At 44.1% G+C, this 18,140-nt stretch overlaps 1 protein-coding gene across 1 annotated transcript in view; it reads left to right on the top strand.

The window, feature by feature from the left end:
* Positions 1 to 18,140, top strand: part of LOC121572726 (ADAMTS-like protein 1) — a 156,699-nt gene that overhangs the window by 45,361 nt on the left and 93,198 nt on the right. Inside the window, exons 3-4 of the mRNA XM_041884748.1 lie at positions 8,483 to 8,528; positions 9,075 to 9,311. Of these exons, the coding sequence (XP_041740682.1) occupies positions 8,483 to 8,528; positions 9,075 to 9,311 (283 nt within the window). The remainder of the gene's footprint in view (positions 1 to 8,482; positions 8,529 to 9,074; positions 9,312 to 18,140) is intronic.

The following is an 18,140-nucleotide window of genomic DNA, read 5'->3' as shown; positions in this document are numbered from 1 at the left end:
GAGGCCATAGCCACGGGGGAGAGACGAACCCAATAAATGTTTAGGGGGGGGCTCACACCGTGGACGACGGGACTGCTGGAGGCAGATAAGGGGCGAGTTAGTGGACGAGGAGAGAAGGCCACCGGGTTACGGGAGCCATTGGCGAGTAGAGGGAAGGAAAATGTAGAGGCACGGCGAGAGGTACTGAGGTGTGTTGCCAGTCCGGTCCGGCCCGTTCCTGATCCCCGGGTAAGGCCAGTGGTGTGTGTTCCCAGTGCGGTCCGGCCTATTCCTGTCCCTCGCACCAAGCCTGTGATGCGCGTCGCCAGCCCGGTCCGGCCTGTTCCTGCCTCTCGCACCAAGCCTATGGTGCGCGTCGCCAGCCTGGCCCGGCCTGTTCCTGCTCCCCGCACCAAGCCAATGGTGCGCGTCGCCAGCCCGGCCCGGCCTGTTCCTGCTCCCCGCACCAAGCCAATGGTGCGCGTCGCCAGCCCGGCCCGGCCTGTTCCTGCTCCCCGCACCAAGCCAATGGTGCGCGTCGCCAGCCCGGCCCGGCCTGTTCCTGCTCCCCGCACCAAGCCAATGGTGCGCGTCGCCAGCCCGGCCCGGCCTGTTCCTGCTCCCCGCACCAAGCCAATGGTGCGCGTCGCCAGCCCGGCCCGGCCTGTTCCTGCTCCCCGCACCAAGCCAATGGTGCGCGTCGCCAGCCCGGTTCGACCCGTCCCTGCTCCCCGCACCAAGCCTGTGGTGTGCGTCGTCAGCCCGGTCCGGCCCGTTCCTGCTCCCCGCACCAAGCCTGTGGTGCGCGTCGTCAGTCCGGCACAGCCCATGCCTGGGTCACCGGTGCCTGGTCAGGTACCGGTCAGCTGCTCCACATCGGAGCCTAAGCAATCCGCTCCACCGATGTCCAGTCCAGCTCCAGCCAGCGGGGCCAGACCGGACCAGGGGCGCTACGAAGGGTGGTGGTCAAGCCCGGAGCCGGAACCGCCTCCGAGGAGGAATGCCCACCCGGCCCTCCCCTGTTCGGTTTTGTTTCGTGTGGAATAAAATAAGTATGTTCACTCATCACGCTGCGCATTGGTCCACTGTGTTCGACGATCGTGACAACATGCCTACCACTTTGAAGATGCAAAAAAAAAAAAAAGTGAAACAAACAAGAAATAAGACAAAAAAACTGAAAACCTGAGCGTGCATAACTAACCCCCCCCCCCAAAGTCAATACTTTGTAGAGCAACCTTTTGCAGCAATTACAGCTGCAAATCTCTTGGGGTATGTCTCTATAAGCTTGACACATCTAGCCACTGGGATTTTTGCCCATTCTTCAAGGCAAAACTACTCCAGCTCCTTCTAGTTGGATGGGTTCCGCTGGTGTACAGCAATCTTTAAGTCATACCACAGATTCTCAATTGGATTGTGGTCTGTGCTTTGACTAGGCCATTGCAAGACATTTAAATGTTTCCCCTTAAACCACTCGAGTGTTGCTTTAGCGGTATGATTAGGGTCATTGTCCTGCTGGAAGGTGAACCTCCATCCCAGTCTCAAATCTCTGGAAGTCTGAAACAGGTTTCCCTCAAGAATTTCCCTGTATTTAGTGCCATCCATCATTCCTTCAATTCTGATCAGTTTCCCAGTCCCTGCCGATGGAAAAACATGCCGACAGTATGATGCTGCCACCACCATGCTTCACTGTGGGGATGGTGATGAGAGGTGTTGGGTTTGCACCAGATATAGCATTTTCCTTGATGGCCAAAAAGCTCAATTTTAGTCTCATCTGACTAGAGTAGCTTCTTCCATATGTTTGGGGAGTCTCCCACATGCCTTTTGGCGAACAATGACTTTTTTCTGGCCACGCTTCCGTAAAGCCCAGGTCTGTGGAGTGTATGGCTTAAAGTGGTCCTATGGACAGATACTCCAATCTCCACTGTGGAGCTTTGCAGCTCCTTCAGGGTTATCTTTGGTCTCATTGTTGCCTCTCTGATTAATGCCCTCCTTGCCTGGTCCGTGAGTTTTGGTGGGTGGCCCTCTCTTGGCAGGTTTGTTGTGGTGCCAGATTATTTCCATTTTTTAATAATGTATTTAATGGTGCTCCGTGGGAAGTTCAAAGTTTCTGATATTTTTTTATAACCCAACTCTGATCTGTACTTCTCCACAACTTTGTCCCTGACCTGTTTGGAGAGCTCCTTGGTCTTCATGGTGCCGCTTGCTTGGTGGTGCCCCTTGCTTAGTGGTGTTGCAGACTCTGGGGCCTTTCAGAACAGGTATATATACTGAGATCATGTGACACTTAGATTGCATACAGGTGGACTTTATTTAACTAATTATGCGACTTCTGAAGGTACTTGTTTGCACCAGGTCTTATTAAGGGGCTTCATAGCAAAGGGGGTGAATACATATGCACGCACCACTTTTCCGTTATTTATTTTTTAGAATGTTTTGAAACAAGTTTTTTTTTTTCATTTCACTTCACCAATTTGGACTATTTTGTGTATGTCCATTACATGAAATCCAAATAAAAATAAATTTTAATTACAGGTTGTAATGCAACAAAATAGGAAAAACGCCAAGGGTGATGAATACTTTTGCAAGGCACTGTATGCATGTCTAGCCCTCATTAATTCTTACAATGAAATGTTTTATCATTTCTTTTCAGGACAACCAGTGCTACAAGTAGAATGACGTATGTTGAACAGGGAACGAGGGACCTCGGTGTATTGTTTTTATAAAGTTGTGACAGTGTCTCCTCGTATATATACTTTGATTATATATACTTTTTGATTTTTGATCCCGCGGCTCAGTTGGACTCAGTTGCTGTGAATGCTACTATCTGTCCAGGGATTCTGCAAGATTCCATGTAAAGACAGAGACACGGAAACCCAGCTAGTCTAGCTGGCTCGGCAGTCTCAAATGGTGGTCGCTATAGAACGTTCTCAACACTGCAGGAGCTGATTTTATTTTGGTTCAAGGGGGAAAAACCCTGTGCTACCCAGGAGCACGAGTACAGGTAATTACAAAGCTGCTTCCAACCGTTCTATGACAGATGCCGGGACCTGACACTGTTGTAGTCCATGTGGGGTCAAACGACATCAGGAGGGCTAGCTCGGAACTTCTGAAAATTAATTTTAAAGAACTGATTCCAGCACTGAAAGATTCCAAAAAGCGGCCAATCATTTCAGGTCCGGTACCATCGTTGGGCTGCAGGTGTGAAAGATTAATCAGGCTACTAGCAGTACACACTAAAAGATTACTGTAGCTCTGTTGGAATCACTTTTATATATAACTTTGACACATTCGGGAAACAGAAGATACTCTACAGGAATGACGAAGTCCATCCAAATCATCTTGGCGCCAGGACAAGGCTGAGTTGAGACAATGACTTATCAATGACCGAAGACCAGCTCAGTTATTCCCTACCATTGTGATGCTTAGTTGTCATAATGCTGCATCAAATGTACGTTAACCCAGGGGCATTGGCAGACACAATGTAAGTAACTTATTTTATGTCCCCCTAACTGCCCTGAATACCTCTGTTGATCCTACAGCTATTGTATGCAGTAATCATGTGCCTATGAGCCAGAGTCACACTGTTAGCATTGAGGCAGTGTTCCCTAGTAGGAAATCCACAGTGTTCAGCTCACCGTGCACAGTTCCAATATAAATAACATGAGCAAGTCTACTTCTGATAAGCTTTCCAAAAAAGCATTAAAAACAATCAAGCAACCCAGAAAAGTTTTCAAAATAGCCCATGTTAACATATGTAGCATAAGAAACAAGGTTCATGAAGTCAATAGCCTGCTTTTATCTGATTATATTCATATTCTGACTGTCTCTGAAACTCATGTAGACAATACCTTTGATGATACAGTGTTAGCAATACAGTGGACGCGCAATTGGCCCAGCGTCGTCCAGGGTAGGGGAGGGAATGGCCGGCAGGGATGTAGCTCAGTTGATAGAGCATGGCGTTTGCAACGCCAGGGTTGTGGGTTCGATTCCCACAGGGGGTATGTGGGAATCGAATAATGTCTGCACTAACTGTAAGTCGCTCTGGATAAGAGCGTCTGCTAAATGACTAAAATGTAAATGTAATACAGAAAATACAGAAATGCCTGTGGTGGAGGTGTTGCTGTTTATATTCAGAACCACCTTCCTTTAAAGATTAGAGAGGATTTCATGTTAAATACAGTTGAAGTAATATGGCTACAGGTTCATCTGCCTCACCTAAAGCCCATTCCTGTGGGAAGCTGCTATAGACCACCAAGTGCTGACAGTCAGTACCTGGATAACATGTGTGAAATGCTTGATAATGCATGTGATATCAACAGAGATGTATATTTTCTGGGTGATTTAAATATTGACTGGCTTTCAAGCTGCCCAATCAAGAAAAAGCTTCAAACTGTAACCAGTGCCTGCAACCTGGTTCAGGTAACCAGTAAACCTACCAGGGTAGTTACAAATAGCACAGGAATGAAATCATCAACATGTATTGATCATATCTTTACTAATGCTGCAGAAATGTGCTTGAAATCAGTATCCAGATCCATCGGATGTAGTGATCACAATATAGTAGCCATCTCTAAGAAAACATAAGTTCCAAAGGCTGGGCCTAATATAGCGTATAAGAGGTCATAGAATAAGTTTTGTAGCGATTCCTATGTTGTTGATGTAAAGAATATATGTTTGTCAGTGGTGTGTAATGAGGAGCAAACAGACGTTGCACTTGACACATTTATGAAATTGCTTATTCCAGTTACTAATAAGCATGCACTCATTAAGAAAATGAGTGTAAAAACTGTTCAATCCCCGTGGATTGATGAGGAATTGAAAAAGTGTATGGCTGAGAGGGATGACGCAAGAGAAATGGCAAATAAGTCTGGCTTCACAACCGATTGGCAAACGTACCGCAAGTTGAGAAATCATGTGGCTAAACTGAATAAAAAGAAGAAGAAACTACACTATGAAACAAAGAGAAATTACATAAAGAATGAACACATTATTGTTGTCTATAAACAATGACAAGCCACAGGGGTCTGACAACTTGGATGGAAAATTACTGAGGATAATAGCGGACGATATTGCCACTCCTATTTGCCATATCTTCAATTTAAGCCTACTAGAAAGTGTGTGCCCTCAGGCCTGTGTCACACCCTGGCTCTGGGGACTCTATATGTTGAGCCAGGGTGTGTAGATTCTATGTATTCTAGTTCTGTGTTGTAGGTCTATGTGTTCTATTTCTATGTTGGCCAGTGTGGTTCTCAATCAGAGGCAACGAGTGTCAGCTGTGGCTGGTTGTCTCTGATTGGGAACCATATTTAAACAGTCTGTTTTACATTCGTGTTTGTGGGATCTTGTTCCGTTTGGGTTGTGTTTACCGTAGGACGTCACGTTTTCGTTTTGTTGTTTTGTTCGTGCATTCATTATATAAATAAATATGTTCGTTCATCACGCTGCGCCTTGGTCTACTCTCATTAACGATCGTGACAGCCTGGATGGAAGCAAAAGTCATTCCGCTACCTAAGAATAGTAACGCCCCCTTTACTGACTCAAATAGCCGATCAATCATCCTGTTATCAACCCTTAGTAACGTTTTGGAAAACATTTTGTTTGACCAAATACAATACTATTTTACAGTGAAACAAATTGACAACAGACTTTCTGCACGCTTATAAGTAAGGACATTCAACAAACACAGCACTTACCCAAATGACTGATAATTGGCTGAGAGAAATTGATGATAAAAAGATTGTGGGGGCTGTTTTGTTAGAGTTCAGTGCGGCTTTTTACATTATCGATCATACTGCTGCTTGAAAAACTAATAGGTTATGGCTTTACATCCCCTGCTATATTGTGGATAAAGAGTTATCTGTCTAACAGAACACAGAGGGTGTTCTTTAATTGAAGCCTCTCCAACATAATCCAGGTAGATTCAGAAATGTCCTAGGGAACCTGTCTAGGCCATACTTTTTTCAATCTTTACTAACGACATGCCACTGACTTTGAGTAAAGCCAGTGTGTCTATGTATGCAGATGACTCAACACTATACACGTCAGCGACTACACCGACTGAAATGACTGCAACACTTAACAAAGAGCTTCAGTTAGTTTCAGAATGGGTGGCAAGGAATAATTAGTCCCATATATTTCAGAAACTAAAAGCACTGTATTTGGGACAAATCATTCACTAAAACCTAAACTGAAATGGTCCACCCACGCAGACAGTGTGGTGAAAAAGGCGCAACAGAGCCTCTTCAACCTCAGGAGGCTGAAGAAATGTGGCTTGGCACCTAAAACCCTCAAAACCTTTTACAGATGCACAATTGAGAGCATCCTGTAAGGCTGTATCACCGCCTGGTAAGGCAACTGCACTGCCCGCAACCGCTGGGCTTTCCAGAGGGTGGTGCGGTCTGCCGAACGCATTACCGGGGCCAAATTACCTGCCCTCCAGGACACCTACAGCACCCAATGTCACAGGAAGGCCAAAAAGATAATCAATGACATCAACCACCCGAGCCACTGACTGTTCACCCCGCTATCATCCAGAAGGTGAGGTCAGTACAGGTGCATCAAAGCTGGGACAGAGAGAATGAAAAACAGCTATCTCAAGGCCATCAGACTGTTAAATAGCCATCACTAGCACATTAGAGGCTGCTGCTGCCTATTGTGAAATTGTTAGATATTACTTGTTAGATATTACTGCACTGTCAGTGCTAGAAGCACAAGCATTTCGCTACACCCGCAATATCATCTGCTAAACACCTGTATGTGACAAATAAAATGTGATTTGATTTGAACTTCAAATAAATCTTGTAATAAATAATGTGGAAATTGAGCTAGTTGAGGTGACTAAACTGCTTGGAGTAACCCTGTATTTTAAACTGTCATTGTCAAAACATATTGATACAACAGTAGCTAAGATAGGGAGAAGTCAGTCCATAATAAAGCGTTGCTCTATCTTCTACACTATCAACAAGGCAGGTCCTACAGGCTCTAGTTTTGTTGCACCTGGACTACTGTTCAGTCGTGTGTTCAGGTGCCACAAAGAGGGACTTAGGAAATTGCAATTGGCTCATAACAGGGCATCACGGCTGGCCCTTGGATGTACACAGATAGCAAACATTAATAATATGCATTTCAATCTCTCATGGCTCAAGGGGGAGGAGAGATTGACTTCATCACAACTTGTATTTGTGAGAGGTATTGACATGATAAAAAATAAAAAAAACGGGTAAAAAATACATCTTATGGAACAACGGGACTGTGAAGAGACACACACAAAGGTACAGACACATGCATACGCATACATTGTGATGTTGTTGTATGGTGGTATTAAACATGTTGTATTGTAGATATGTAGTGGTGTACTAATGTTATATGATGTATTGTTTTATCTTTTGTTTTATATGTAATGTAAGTGCTTCAATATGTTTGGACCCCAGGAAAAGTATCTGCTGCTTTGGCAGCAGCTAATGGAGATCCCTAATAAATACAAATACAAATACAAATAGACGATATCGCCATAGTCTAAAGTCGGAATGAATGTCGACTTAATTATTTGTTTATGCCTATATATGAGTCTATTATATTATAGACACTATTTCCTGGGTGGAAATTGATAGAATTGACTGTTATAGCCACACAACTTCACCTATTGTCTTATACCCATGTCTGTGATCTGTAAGTATTTTAAGTTTGTCTGGGAGCTATAAGAAAGCTCTGGAAAACATCAGGAATGATCACAATGCAATACTTCTTTATGATCTTCAATGTCCAGACACCCTTACATTCTAACGAGTCCTGTGGGGCTTGTGAGCGTCATAGCAAAACAGACAAGAGTGTGTTTGTAAGAGTCTAAGCTTTCCATGATGGGGTCATATTAGCTCAAATCGTTCGGACTTTAGAGACATTTTTGTGAGAACAACCGATTTCGGGATATCTCCTGGTCTCACAAACATTGCTGGCCTGTGGCAAATAGACGCATCAAATGACGCGTCCAGGAAGTATAGCGGAACAGGCGACTCAGGAGGAGTTAATACTGGGACCAATAGATTAAAGCATACAAAAAAATATATATTTCACATACTATAAAACATTATATTTTCGCATACCCAAAATGGCTACTATTTAAAATACAAGTATGGGTATTCGGACACAGCCATTGATTTGTTCTTTGTTACGATGAAGTTGATACTATATCCGAGAAAACATAACTGAAAACTATAAATATGTTATGATGGAGCCAGGAGTACATTCAGATACAATCAGGTGAAATTGTGAAACTAAGACTGGGCATGTCTGTACTATGGAATAGGCCTAGGTATTGATCTATTCCATTTAGTGATTCAACATTAAAAACAATGTTTAAAATTAAAGTATAAATCAGTGCCAACTAAGTGTCAACTAACTTCAACAGGTCAACCCCAACTGACTGATGTATGATGCATTGGTTTAGTTTTATCCTTCATCTCCGACCTAGTTATTTCACCCACACATGCTTTTTTTTCTTTAGCAGGACCTGTGAGGGGCAGAATATCAAATATCGCACATGCAGTAATGTGGTAAGTTCAGCAAACTCATCTTTATGTAATACATGTCAAATGTTTCTTTTGAAATGGTTCAGTTATGGAATAAATTGAGACTGCAAACTGTGTTGGATATTTTATGTGGTAACTGTGTGTGAAATCGGTGGGGTTGGTAGTGTGAATGGATATTTTATGTGGTAACTGTGTGTGAAATCGGTGGGGTTGGTAGTGTGAATGGATATTTTGTGTGGTAACTGTGTGTGAAATCGGTGGGGTTGGTAGTGTGAATGGATATTTTATGTGGTAACTGTGTGTGATGGATATTTTGAAGCTAAAGCCCTGCTGAGAGGGAGAGAAGTGCATACCCCCTTTCATGTCATGACCCTTACTTATGAGTACTAAAGGCTTGCAGCACTTGAAAGATCCTCAGCTAAGAGAATAATGGACAAACATAAACAAAAGTGAATGTAACTCTTGTATGTTTATATGACATTTTTGTGTGTTTAAAGTTTTGTTCTATGTTGGGTCATAGGAAAATAAAAATCACCCCCCAAAAATGTTCTCCTCCCTGACTTCTCTTAGGAATGCCCCCCAGACGCCGGTGACTTCCGTGCCCAGCAGTGCTCTGCACATGCCGACGTACGCTACCAGGGTCGGTACCACGAGTGGCTGCCCCTGGATAACGACTCTGACAATCCCTGTGCGCTGAAATGCAAGGCCAAGGGCTCTGGGCTGGTGATGGAGCTGGCCCCCAAGGTGCTGGATGGGACACGTTGCTACACAGAGTCCCTGGACATGTGCATCAGCGGGACCTGCCAGGTCAGATAACTGCCCTCCCTCTGACACACCTCCACTGGGCAGAGAATTGGCACCAGATTTACTACGCATGTGCATTGTTTTCCAGAGATAACTAAGCATAAAGGGATTAATAAAAAGTTGATGAAGAAAGGAATGAACAAATAAAGAATGAGAAATTGCAGTAAACATCGGTAATTAATATAATTTATTGTTTTAGCTTTGTCTGTCCCTTGGCATTTACTACTTTAAGTAGCTTGAGACTAGAAATATGTGGCAAAATGATGGCATTGATTCATTACAATATTAGTCTTTAGATTTTCAATACTTTGTCAGGCTTAAAGGGATAATGCGACATTTTGGCAATAAAGCCCTTTTTTTCTACTTAACCAGAGTCAGATGTCTCTGTTTGCAGTTTGAAGGTAGTTTCTGAGCCATTGCCAAATGCATTAGCACAATGACTGGAAGTCTACAGGAACAACTAGCCAGCTTTCTCAAATGTTGCCCTCACACATCTGCAGTGAAAGGTGGCAGAGCTAGAGCGGTGTTTGTCAGACCATGAGACATCCTGAAAACCATTCTTCTCATGAAAACATCTGAACGGCTTGGCCTAGAAACTAGTATAACCCCTCTGTAGAAAGGTGAGTCTCTCACAAACACGTACATGTCACAAGACTTGTCTGAAGGTAGCCAGGTACCAGTTAAACAAATTAATGGAAGTATATATGGAGATAGTTTAGTGCTAAAAATAAGGGGTTAAATACATTTTTGTTAAATCTAAATAGTTTCCTGATCATTTCTTATATCTCTTAGATATAGGACAGACACTCCTGAACAAACTTCCTTTTAATGTATTTTGGGACTATCTGTTTATCTATGTATGAAGCTTTTATTAAATGTGTTTCTATGGGCTAATTGCAGTAAGGCCAAATTAAATGTTTCATCAAATAATATCTTTTTTGATACCTTAACGGGTCCTAAAACTCAGTCAAATAGCTAATTGATCCATCTTAAAAGAATTCCATATGTTAGCTTAGAAGAACCCCCCAAACCTCTAATCTTGCGGGAAGAGAGCCAAAGTAGTCCCAATATGAGGAAGTTGATAGAATCTTGTTTCTTATGATAATCAGTCAAATTAAGGAATGTATAAAATATTGATTACTATGTATAGCTTTGTAAGACTATAAATGACCAACCACCCAGCTTTGGAGTAGTTTGAAGGTCTATTTCCCTACTTTTGATCTAGTTTTTCCTGTAATAATAAAGAAATAATAAGCCATTTAGCAGACGCTTTTATCCAAAGCGACTTACAGTCATGCGTGCATATATATATTTTTTTTGTGTATGGGTGGTCCCAGGGATCGAACCCACTACCTTAACGTTACAAGCGCCGTGCTCTACCAGCTGAGCTACAGAGGACTACTGTAGACTGACAGTCATTGCACTAACACATTTAGCAATGGCTAAGAAACTACTTTCAAACTGCACGCAGAGACATAAAAATGGTATCCATGACTTCATATGACTCTGGGAAAGTATACATTTTTTTCGCTCTATCCCTTTAATATAAAATGGTGGGCAAACTGTTGAGCTCAAGGGCCACATTGGGATTTTGAAGTTCAACAGAAGGCTGCAAAGATTTAGTTTGGACCGATTTGTTCATCAAAATCTATTTGCGGGCCAGAAAAAGGTAAAAAAAAGTTCTTTCAAAATATACACTGAGTTTGCCAAACACTAGCAACACCTTCCTATTATTGAGTTGCACCCCCCTCCTTTTGCCCTCAGAACAGCCTCAATTTTTCGGGGCATGGACTCTACAAGGTGTTGAAAGCGTTCCACAGGGGTGCCATCCCACATTGGCGCCATTGCTTCCTACAGTTGTGTCAAGTTGCCTGGATGTCCTCTGGGTGGAGGACCATTATTGATACACACGGGAAACTGTTGCATAAAAAAATTGCATAAAAAAAAACAGCAGCGCTACTACCATACCCCGTTCACACACAATCCATGTCTCAATTGTCTCAAGGCTTAAAAATCCTTATTTAACCGGTCTCCTCCCCTTCATTTACACTGATTCAAAAGGCTTTAACAAGTGACATCAATAAGGGATCATAGCTTTCAGTTGGATTCACCTGGTCAGTCTATGTCATGGAAAGAGCAGGTGTTCTTACAGTTTTGGATACTCAATGTATAGGTATATTATCATTTCCACATACTTTCTATCTGATTTTAGACGTTCAAGTAAGGGATGCATAGATTTTGAAATTCTTGGCCGATACCGATATCCAAATGTTTTCAAATGTTATGCCGTTTTTAACCATTCTAGCACAGATATAAACTGCAACCAAGTTTCTACGTTCATAAGGCAAATAAGAAAGCATGTCAAATGAATTGAATATTGGAAAGGTGTAACAATGCATCAGAAAGGTATTGTAAAGTTCAGGAAAACATCAGGGAAGATCATGAGGTAATAATTGTGTTTGTAAAAAAGATCTGCATTTCTTTCAGTTGCAGTTTTGTCACAGTCCCCTTCTAACGTACAGTGGGGAAAAAAAGTATTTAGTCAGCCACCAATTGTGCAAGTTCTCCCACTTAAAAAGATGAGACAGGCCTGTCATTTTCATCATAGGTACACGTCAACTATGACAGACAAAATGAGAAAAAAAAATACAGAAAATCACATTGTAGGATTTTTAATGAATTTATTTGCAAATTATGGTGGAAAATAAGTATTTGGTCAATAACAAAAGTTTCTCAATACTTTGTTATATACCCTTTGTTGGCAATGACACAGGTGGCAGGCAATGACACAATGACACATATGGCAGGCGAGGTGAGTAGTCATGCTGTACTTCGCTCCGCAGGTAATATGACACATTACATTACAATGGAACGATTTGATTAGTGTAATGTTGGCTAGCTACATAGTTGTATTTGTATCAAAGATAAAGGTGTAGTATAGAGTAACTATCGAGGTTAGCTAGCCAGCTACATTCGTTCGCAGCGACGCCGTTTTTCAAACAAAGTCAACACTGCAGCCATTGCTAGCTAGCCAACACTACCAGCTAATAGCTAGCAGTACTGTAGCAACTAAATACAATATCCTTTTAGCCAGCTACATTCGTTCGCAGCGATGCCGTTTTTCAAACAAAGTCATCACCGCAGCCATTGCTAGCTAGCCAACGCTACCAGCTAGCAGTACTATAGCAACTAAATACAATATAATTTTAGCCAGCTACATTCGTTCGCAGCGACGCCGTTTTTCAAACAAAGTCAACACAGCAGCCATTGCTAGCTAGCCAACACTACCAGCTAGCAGTACTGTAGCAGCTAAATACAATATATTTGTGCTAGCTAGCCAACGTTTAATTATTGCTGCGTTATGAAAGGAACTAGACACGGACACGAATTATCTGTTTAGTGTGTTAACACACTATTGGTAGTTTGTTGTAACCAAGTATTGGTACTATACCATGTGTTATTGGATGCTAGCATGCTAGTTAGCTATGGCGTCATAGTTAGCTAGCTGAATAAAGTAAGTTGAGTCTATTCCTTGAAACATTGAACCGCTGTAGTTTACAACAATTCTAATTTCTAAAGTGGAAGTTGGGAGAGTTTTATTCGGGTGTTTCAGTGAAACAATTACAGTTTCTGAGGTGGAAGTTGGGAGAGTTATATTTGGGAGTTGTGGTGAGGGAGGCCCCGCTCTCTCCTTTCCCAGATGTTTAGTTCATTTCATTCCGATCTCCTCTGCATTATTGTAGCCATTTGCTACAGCCTGTCAACTATGCCTCTGCCTATCCCTGTTCTCTCCTCTCCGCACAGGCTACACAAACGCCTCACACCGCGTGGCTGCTGCCTCTCTAACCTGGTGGTCCCTGCACGCACCACACACCTGGAGTTCCAGGTCTCAGGCAGCCTCTGGAACTGCCGTTCTGCTGCCAACAAGGCTGACTTCATCCCAGCCTATGCTACCCTCCAGTCCCTCGACTTCCTGGCGCTGACGGAAACATGGATTACCACTGAAAACACTGCTACTCCTACTGCTCTCTCCTCGTCTGACCATGTGTTCTCGCATACCCCGAGAGCATCTGGTCAGAGGGGTGGTGGCACAGGAATCCTCATCTCTCCCAAGTGGACATTCTCAATTTTTCCCCTAACCCATCTGTCTATCTCCTCATTTGAATTCCATGCTGTCACAGTCACTAGCCCATTTAAGCTTAATATCCTTGTCATCTATCACCCTCCAGGTTCCCTTGGAGAGTTCATCAATGAGCTTGAGCGCCTTGATAAGTTCCTTTCCTGAGGATGGCTCACCCCTCACAGTTTTGGGGGATTTCAACCTCCCTACGTCTACATTTGACTAATTTCTCTCTGCCTCCTTCTTTCCACTCCTCTCCTCTTTTGACCTCACCCTCTCACCGTCCCCCCCTACTCACAAGGCAGGCAATACGCTTGACCTCATATTTACTAGATGCTGCTCTTCTACTAATCTCACTGCAACTCCCCTCCATGTCTCCGACCACTACTTTGTATCCTTTTCTCTCTCGCTCTCCTCCAACACTACTCACTCTGCCCCTACACAGATGGTAATGCGCCGCCGCAACCTTCGCTCTCTCTCTCCCACTACTCTCTCCTCTTCCATCCTATCATCTCTTCCCTCTGCTCAATCCTTCTCCCTCCAATCTCCTGATTCTTGTTCCTCAACCCTCCTCTCCTCCCTTTCTGCATCCTTTGACTCTCTGTGTCCCCTATCCTCCCGGCCGGCTCGGTCCTCCCCTCCAGCTCCGTGGCTTGATGACTCATTGCGAGCTCACAGAACAGAGCTCCGGGCAGCTGAGCGGAAATGGAAGAAAACTAGACTCCCTGCGGACCTGGCATCTTTTCACTCCCTCCTCTCTACATTTTTTTCATCTGTTTCTGCTGCTAAGGCCACTTTCTACCACTCTAAATTCCAAGCATCTGCCTCTAACCCTAGGAAGCTCTTTGCCACATTCTCCTCCCTGCTGAATCCTCCTCCCCCCCCCTCCTCCCTCTCTGTGGATGACTTCGTCAACCACTTTGAAAAGAAGGTTGACGACATCCGATCCTCGTTTGTTAAGTCTAATGACACTGCTGGTCCTGCTCACACTGCCCCTACCCTATGCTTTGACTTCTTTCTCCCCTCTCTCTCCAGATAAAATCTTGCGACTTGTGACTGCAGGCCGCCCAACAACCTGCCCGCTTGACCCCATCCCCTCCTCTCTTCTCCAGACCATCTCCGGTGACCTTCTCCCCTACCTCACCTCGCTGATCAACTCATCCTTGACCGCTGGCTATGTCCCTTCCGTCTTCAAGAGAGCGAGAGTTGCACCCCTTCTCAAAAAACCAACACTCGATCCCTCTGATGTCAACAACTACAGACCAGTATCCCTTCTTTCTTTTCTTTCCAAAACTATTGAGCGTGCCGTCTTTAGCCAACTCTCTTGCTATCTCTCTCAGAATGACCTTCTTGATCCAAACCAGTCAGGTTTCAGGACTGGTCATTCAACTGAGACTGCTCTTCTCTGTGTCACGGAGGCTCTCCGCACTTCTAAAGCTAACTCTCTCTCCTCTGCTCTTGTCCTTCTAGACCTGTCTGCTGCCTTTGATACTGTGAACCATCAGATCCTCCTCTCCCCCCTCTCCGAGCTGGGCATCTCCGGCGCGGCTCACTCTTGGATTGCGTCCTACCTGACCGGTCGCTCCTACCAAGTGGCGTGGCGAGAAGCTGTCTCCGCACCACGTGCTCTCACCACTGGTGTCCCCCAGGGCTCAGTTCTAGGCCCTCTCCTATTCTCGCTATACACCAAGTCACTTGGCTCTGTCATATCCTCACATGGCCTCTCCTATCATTGCTACGCTGACGATACACAACTAATCTTCTCCTTTCCCCCTTCTGATAACCATGTGGCGAATCGCATCTCTGCATGTCTGGCAGACATATCAGTATGGATGACGGATCACCACCTCAAGCTGAACCTTGGCAAGACGGAGCTGCTCTTCCTCCCGGGGAAGGACTGCCCGTTCCATGATCTCGCCATCACGGTTGACAACTCCGTTGTGTCCTCCTCCCAGAGTGCGAAGAGCCTTGGCGTGACCCTGGACAACACCCTGTCGTTCTCCGCTAACATCAAGGCGGTGACCCGATCCTGCAGGTTCATGCTCTACAACATTCGGAGAGTACGACCCTGCCTTACACAGGCACTTGTCATCTCCCGTCTGGATTACTGCAACTCGCTGTTGGCTGGGCTCCCTGACTGTGCCATTAAAACCCTACAACTCATCCAGAATGCTGCAGCCCGTCTGGTGTTCAACCTTCCCAGGTTTCTCACGTCACCCCGCTCCTCCGCACACTCCACTGGCTTCCAGTTGAAGCTCGCATCTGATACAAGACCATGGTGCTTGCCTATGGAGCTGTGAGGGGAACGGCACCTCCGTACCTTCAGGCTCTGATCAGTCCCTACACCCAAACGAGGGCATTGCGTTCATCCACCTCTGGCCTGCTGGCTCCCCTTCCTTTGCGAAAGCATAGTTCCCGCTCAGCCCAGTCAAAACTGTTCGCTGCTCTGGCACCCCAATGGTGGAACAAGCTCCCTCACGACGCCAGGACAGCGGAGTCACTCACCACCTTCCGGAGACATTTGAAACCCCACCTCTTTAAGGAATACCTGGGATAGGATAAAGTAATCCTTCTACCCCCTAAAAAAAAATATATATATATATATATATATTTGTAAAGTGGTTATCCCACTGGCTATAGGGTGAATGCACCAATTTGTAAGTCGCTCTGGATAAGAGCGTCTGCTAAATGACGTAAATGTAAATGTCAAATGTTTTCTGTAAGTCTTCACAAGGTTTTCACACACTGTTGCTGGTATTTTGGCCCATTCCTCCATGCAGATCTCCTCTAGAGCAGTGATGTTTTGGGGCTGTCGCTGGGCAACACGGACTTTCAACTCCCTCCAAAGATTTTCTATGGGGTTGAGATCTGGAGACTGGCTAGGCCACTCCAGGACCTTGAAATGCTTCTTACGAAGCCATTCCTTCGTTGCCCGGGCGGTGTGTTTGGGATCATTGTCATGCTGAAAGACCCAGCCACGTTTCATCTTCAATGCCCTTGCTGATGGAAGGAGGTTTTCACTCAAAATCTCACGATACATGGCCCCATTCATTCTTTCCTTTACACGGATCAGTCGTCCTGGTCCCTTTGCAGAAAAACAGCCCCAAAGCATGATGTTTCCACCCCCATGCTTCACAGTAGGTATGGTGTTCTTTGGATGCAACTCAGCATTCTTTGTCCTCCAAACATGACGAGTTGAGTTTTTACCAAAAAGTTATATTTTGGTTTCATCTGGCCATATGACATTTTCCCAATCCTCTTCTGGATCATTCAAATGCACTCTAGCAAACTTCAGACGGGCCTGGACATGTACTTGCTTAAGCAGGGGGACACGTCTGGCACTGCAGGATTTGAGTCCCTGGCGGCGTAGTGTGTTACTGATGGTAGGCTTTGTTACTTTGGTCCCAGCTCTCTGCAGGTCATTCACTAGGTCCCCCCGTGTGGTTCTGGGATTTTTGCTCACCGTTCTTGTGATCATTTTGACCCCACGGGGTGAGATCTTGTGTGGAGACCCAGATCGAGGGAGATTATCAGTGGTCTTGTATGTCTTCCATTTCCTAATAATTGCTCCCACAGTTGATTTCTTCAAACCAAGCTGCTTACCTATTGCAGATTCAGTCTTCCCAGCCTGGTGAAGGTCTACAATTTTGTTTCTGTTGTCCTTTGACAGCTCTTTGGTCTTGGCCATAGTGGAGTTTGAGTGTGACTGTTTGAGGTTGTGGACAGGTGTCTTTTATACTGATAACAAGTTCAAACAGGTGCCATTAATACAGGTAACGAGTGGAGGACAGAGGAGCCTCTTAAAGAAGAAGTTACAGGTCTGTGAGAGACAGAAATCTTGCTTGTTTGTAGGTGACCAAATACTTATTTTCCACCATAATTTGCAAATAAATTCATTAAAAATCCTACAATATGATTTTCTGGATTATTTTTTCTCAATTTGTCTGTCATAGTTCACGTGTACCTATGATGAAAATTACAGGCCTCTCTCATCTTTTTAAGTGGGAGAACTTGCACAATTGTTGGCTGACTAAATACTTTTCCCCCCACTGTATCTTGCATGGCTTGTGGGCGTCATAGAGGGAAACGTATGTGTTCCTTAGAGCCTTAGCTTTCACGAATGGGGTCATAAAGGCTAATAGCCATGAACATTCAAAAAACTGAAACCGCTCCTTTTGTCCGAACCACAAATAGCGGACATCAGAGATTACTCACTTAACCGCGGTTCTGTAAACTAAGAGGAACATTCAGTTTATATATATATATACTGTATTTATGTTGTATACTCAGGTTGCATTTGTAAAAGAGACCAAGGTCTCAATAGGTCTTCCCTGCTAAAATAAAGGTTAAATCAAAATAAAATAGAAAATTAAATAGCACATTTCATACAAGGCAGCAACACAATGCAATTCACAGGAAATACAAATTGAAAACTAAAATAAGTGGTCTTGACTCAATGTTTAGGATTTGACAGTCATAACTAACATACCATTCTGGTGGGTTAAGGTGGACGGTCGGTGTGTGACCAGTAACTATTGGGAAATAAGTGAAACAAATTTTGTGTAGCTATTCAACAGGTTGGAACTAGTCACTCAAAGATATAATGTACTTGATTTATAAAACTCACCTGCCTCTTACGAATATACAGTACTAGTCAAAAGTTTGGACACACCTACTCATTCCAGGGTTTTTCTTTATTTGTACTATTTTCT

The sequence above is a fragment of the Coregonus clupeaformis genome, chromosome 8 (genome assembly GCF_020615455.1).
Source record: "Coregonus clupeaformis isolate EN_2021a chromosome 8, ASM2061545v1, whole genome shotgun sequence".
Taxonomy (NCBI): Eukaryota; Metazoa; Chordata; class Actinopteri; order Salmoniformes; family Salmonidae; genus Coregonus; species Coregonus clupeaformis.
Note: the sequence above shows the minus strand (reverse complement) of the source record. Positions and strands in the feature narration are given on the sequence as shown.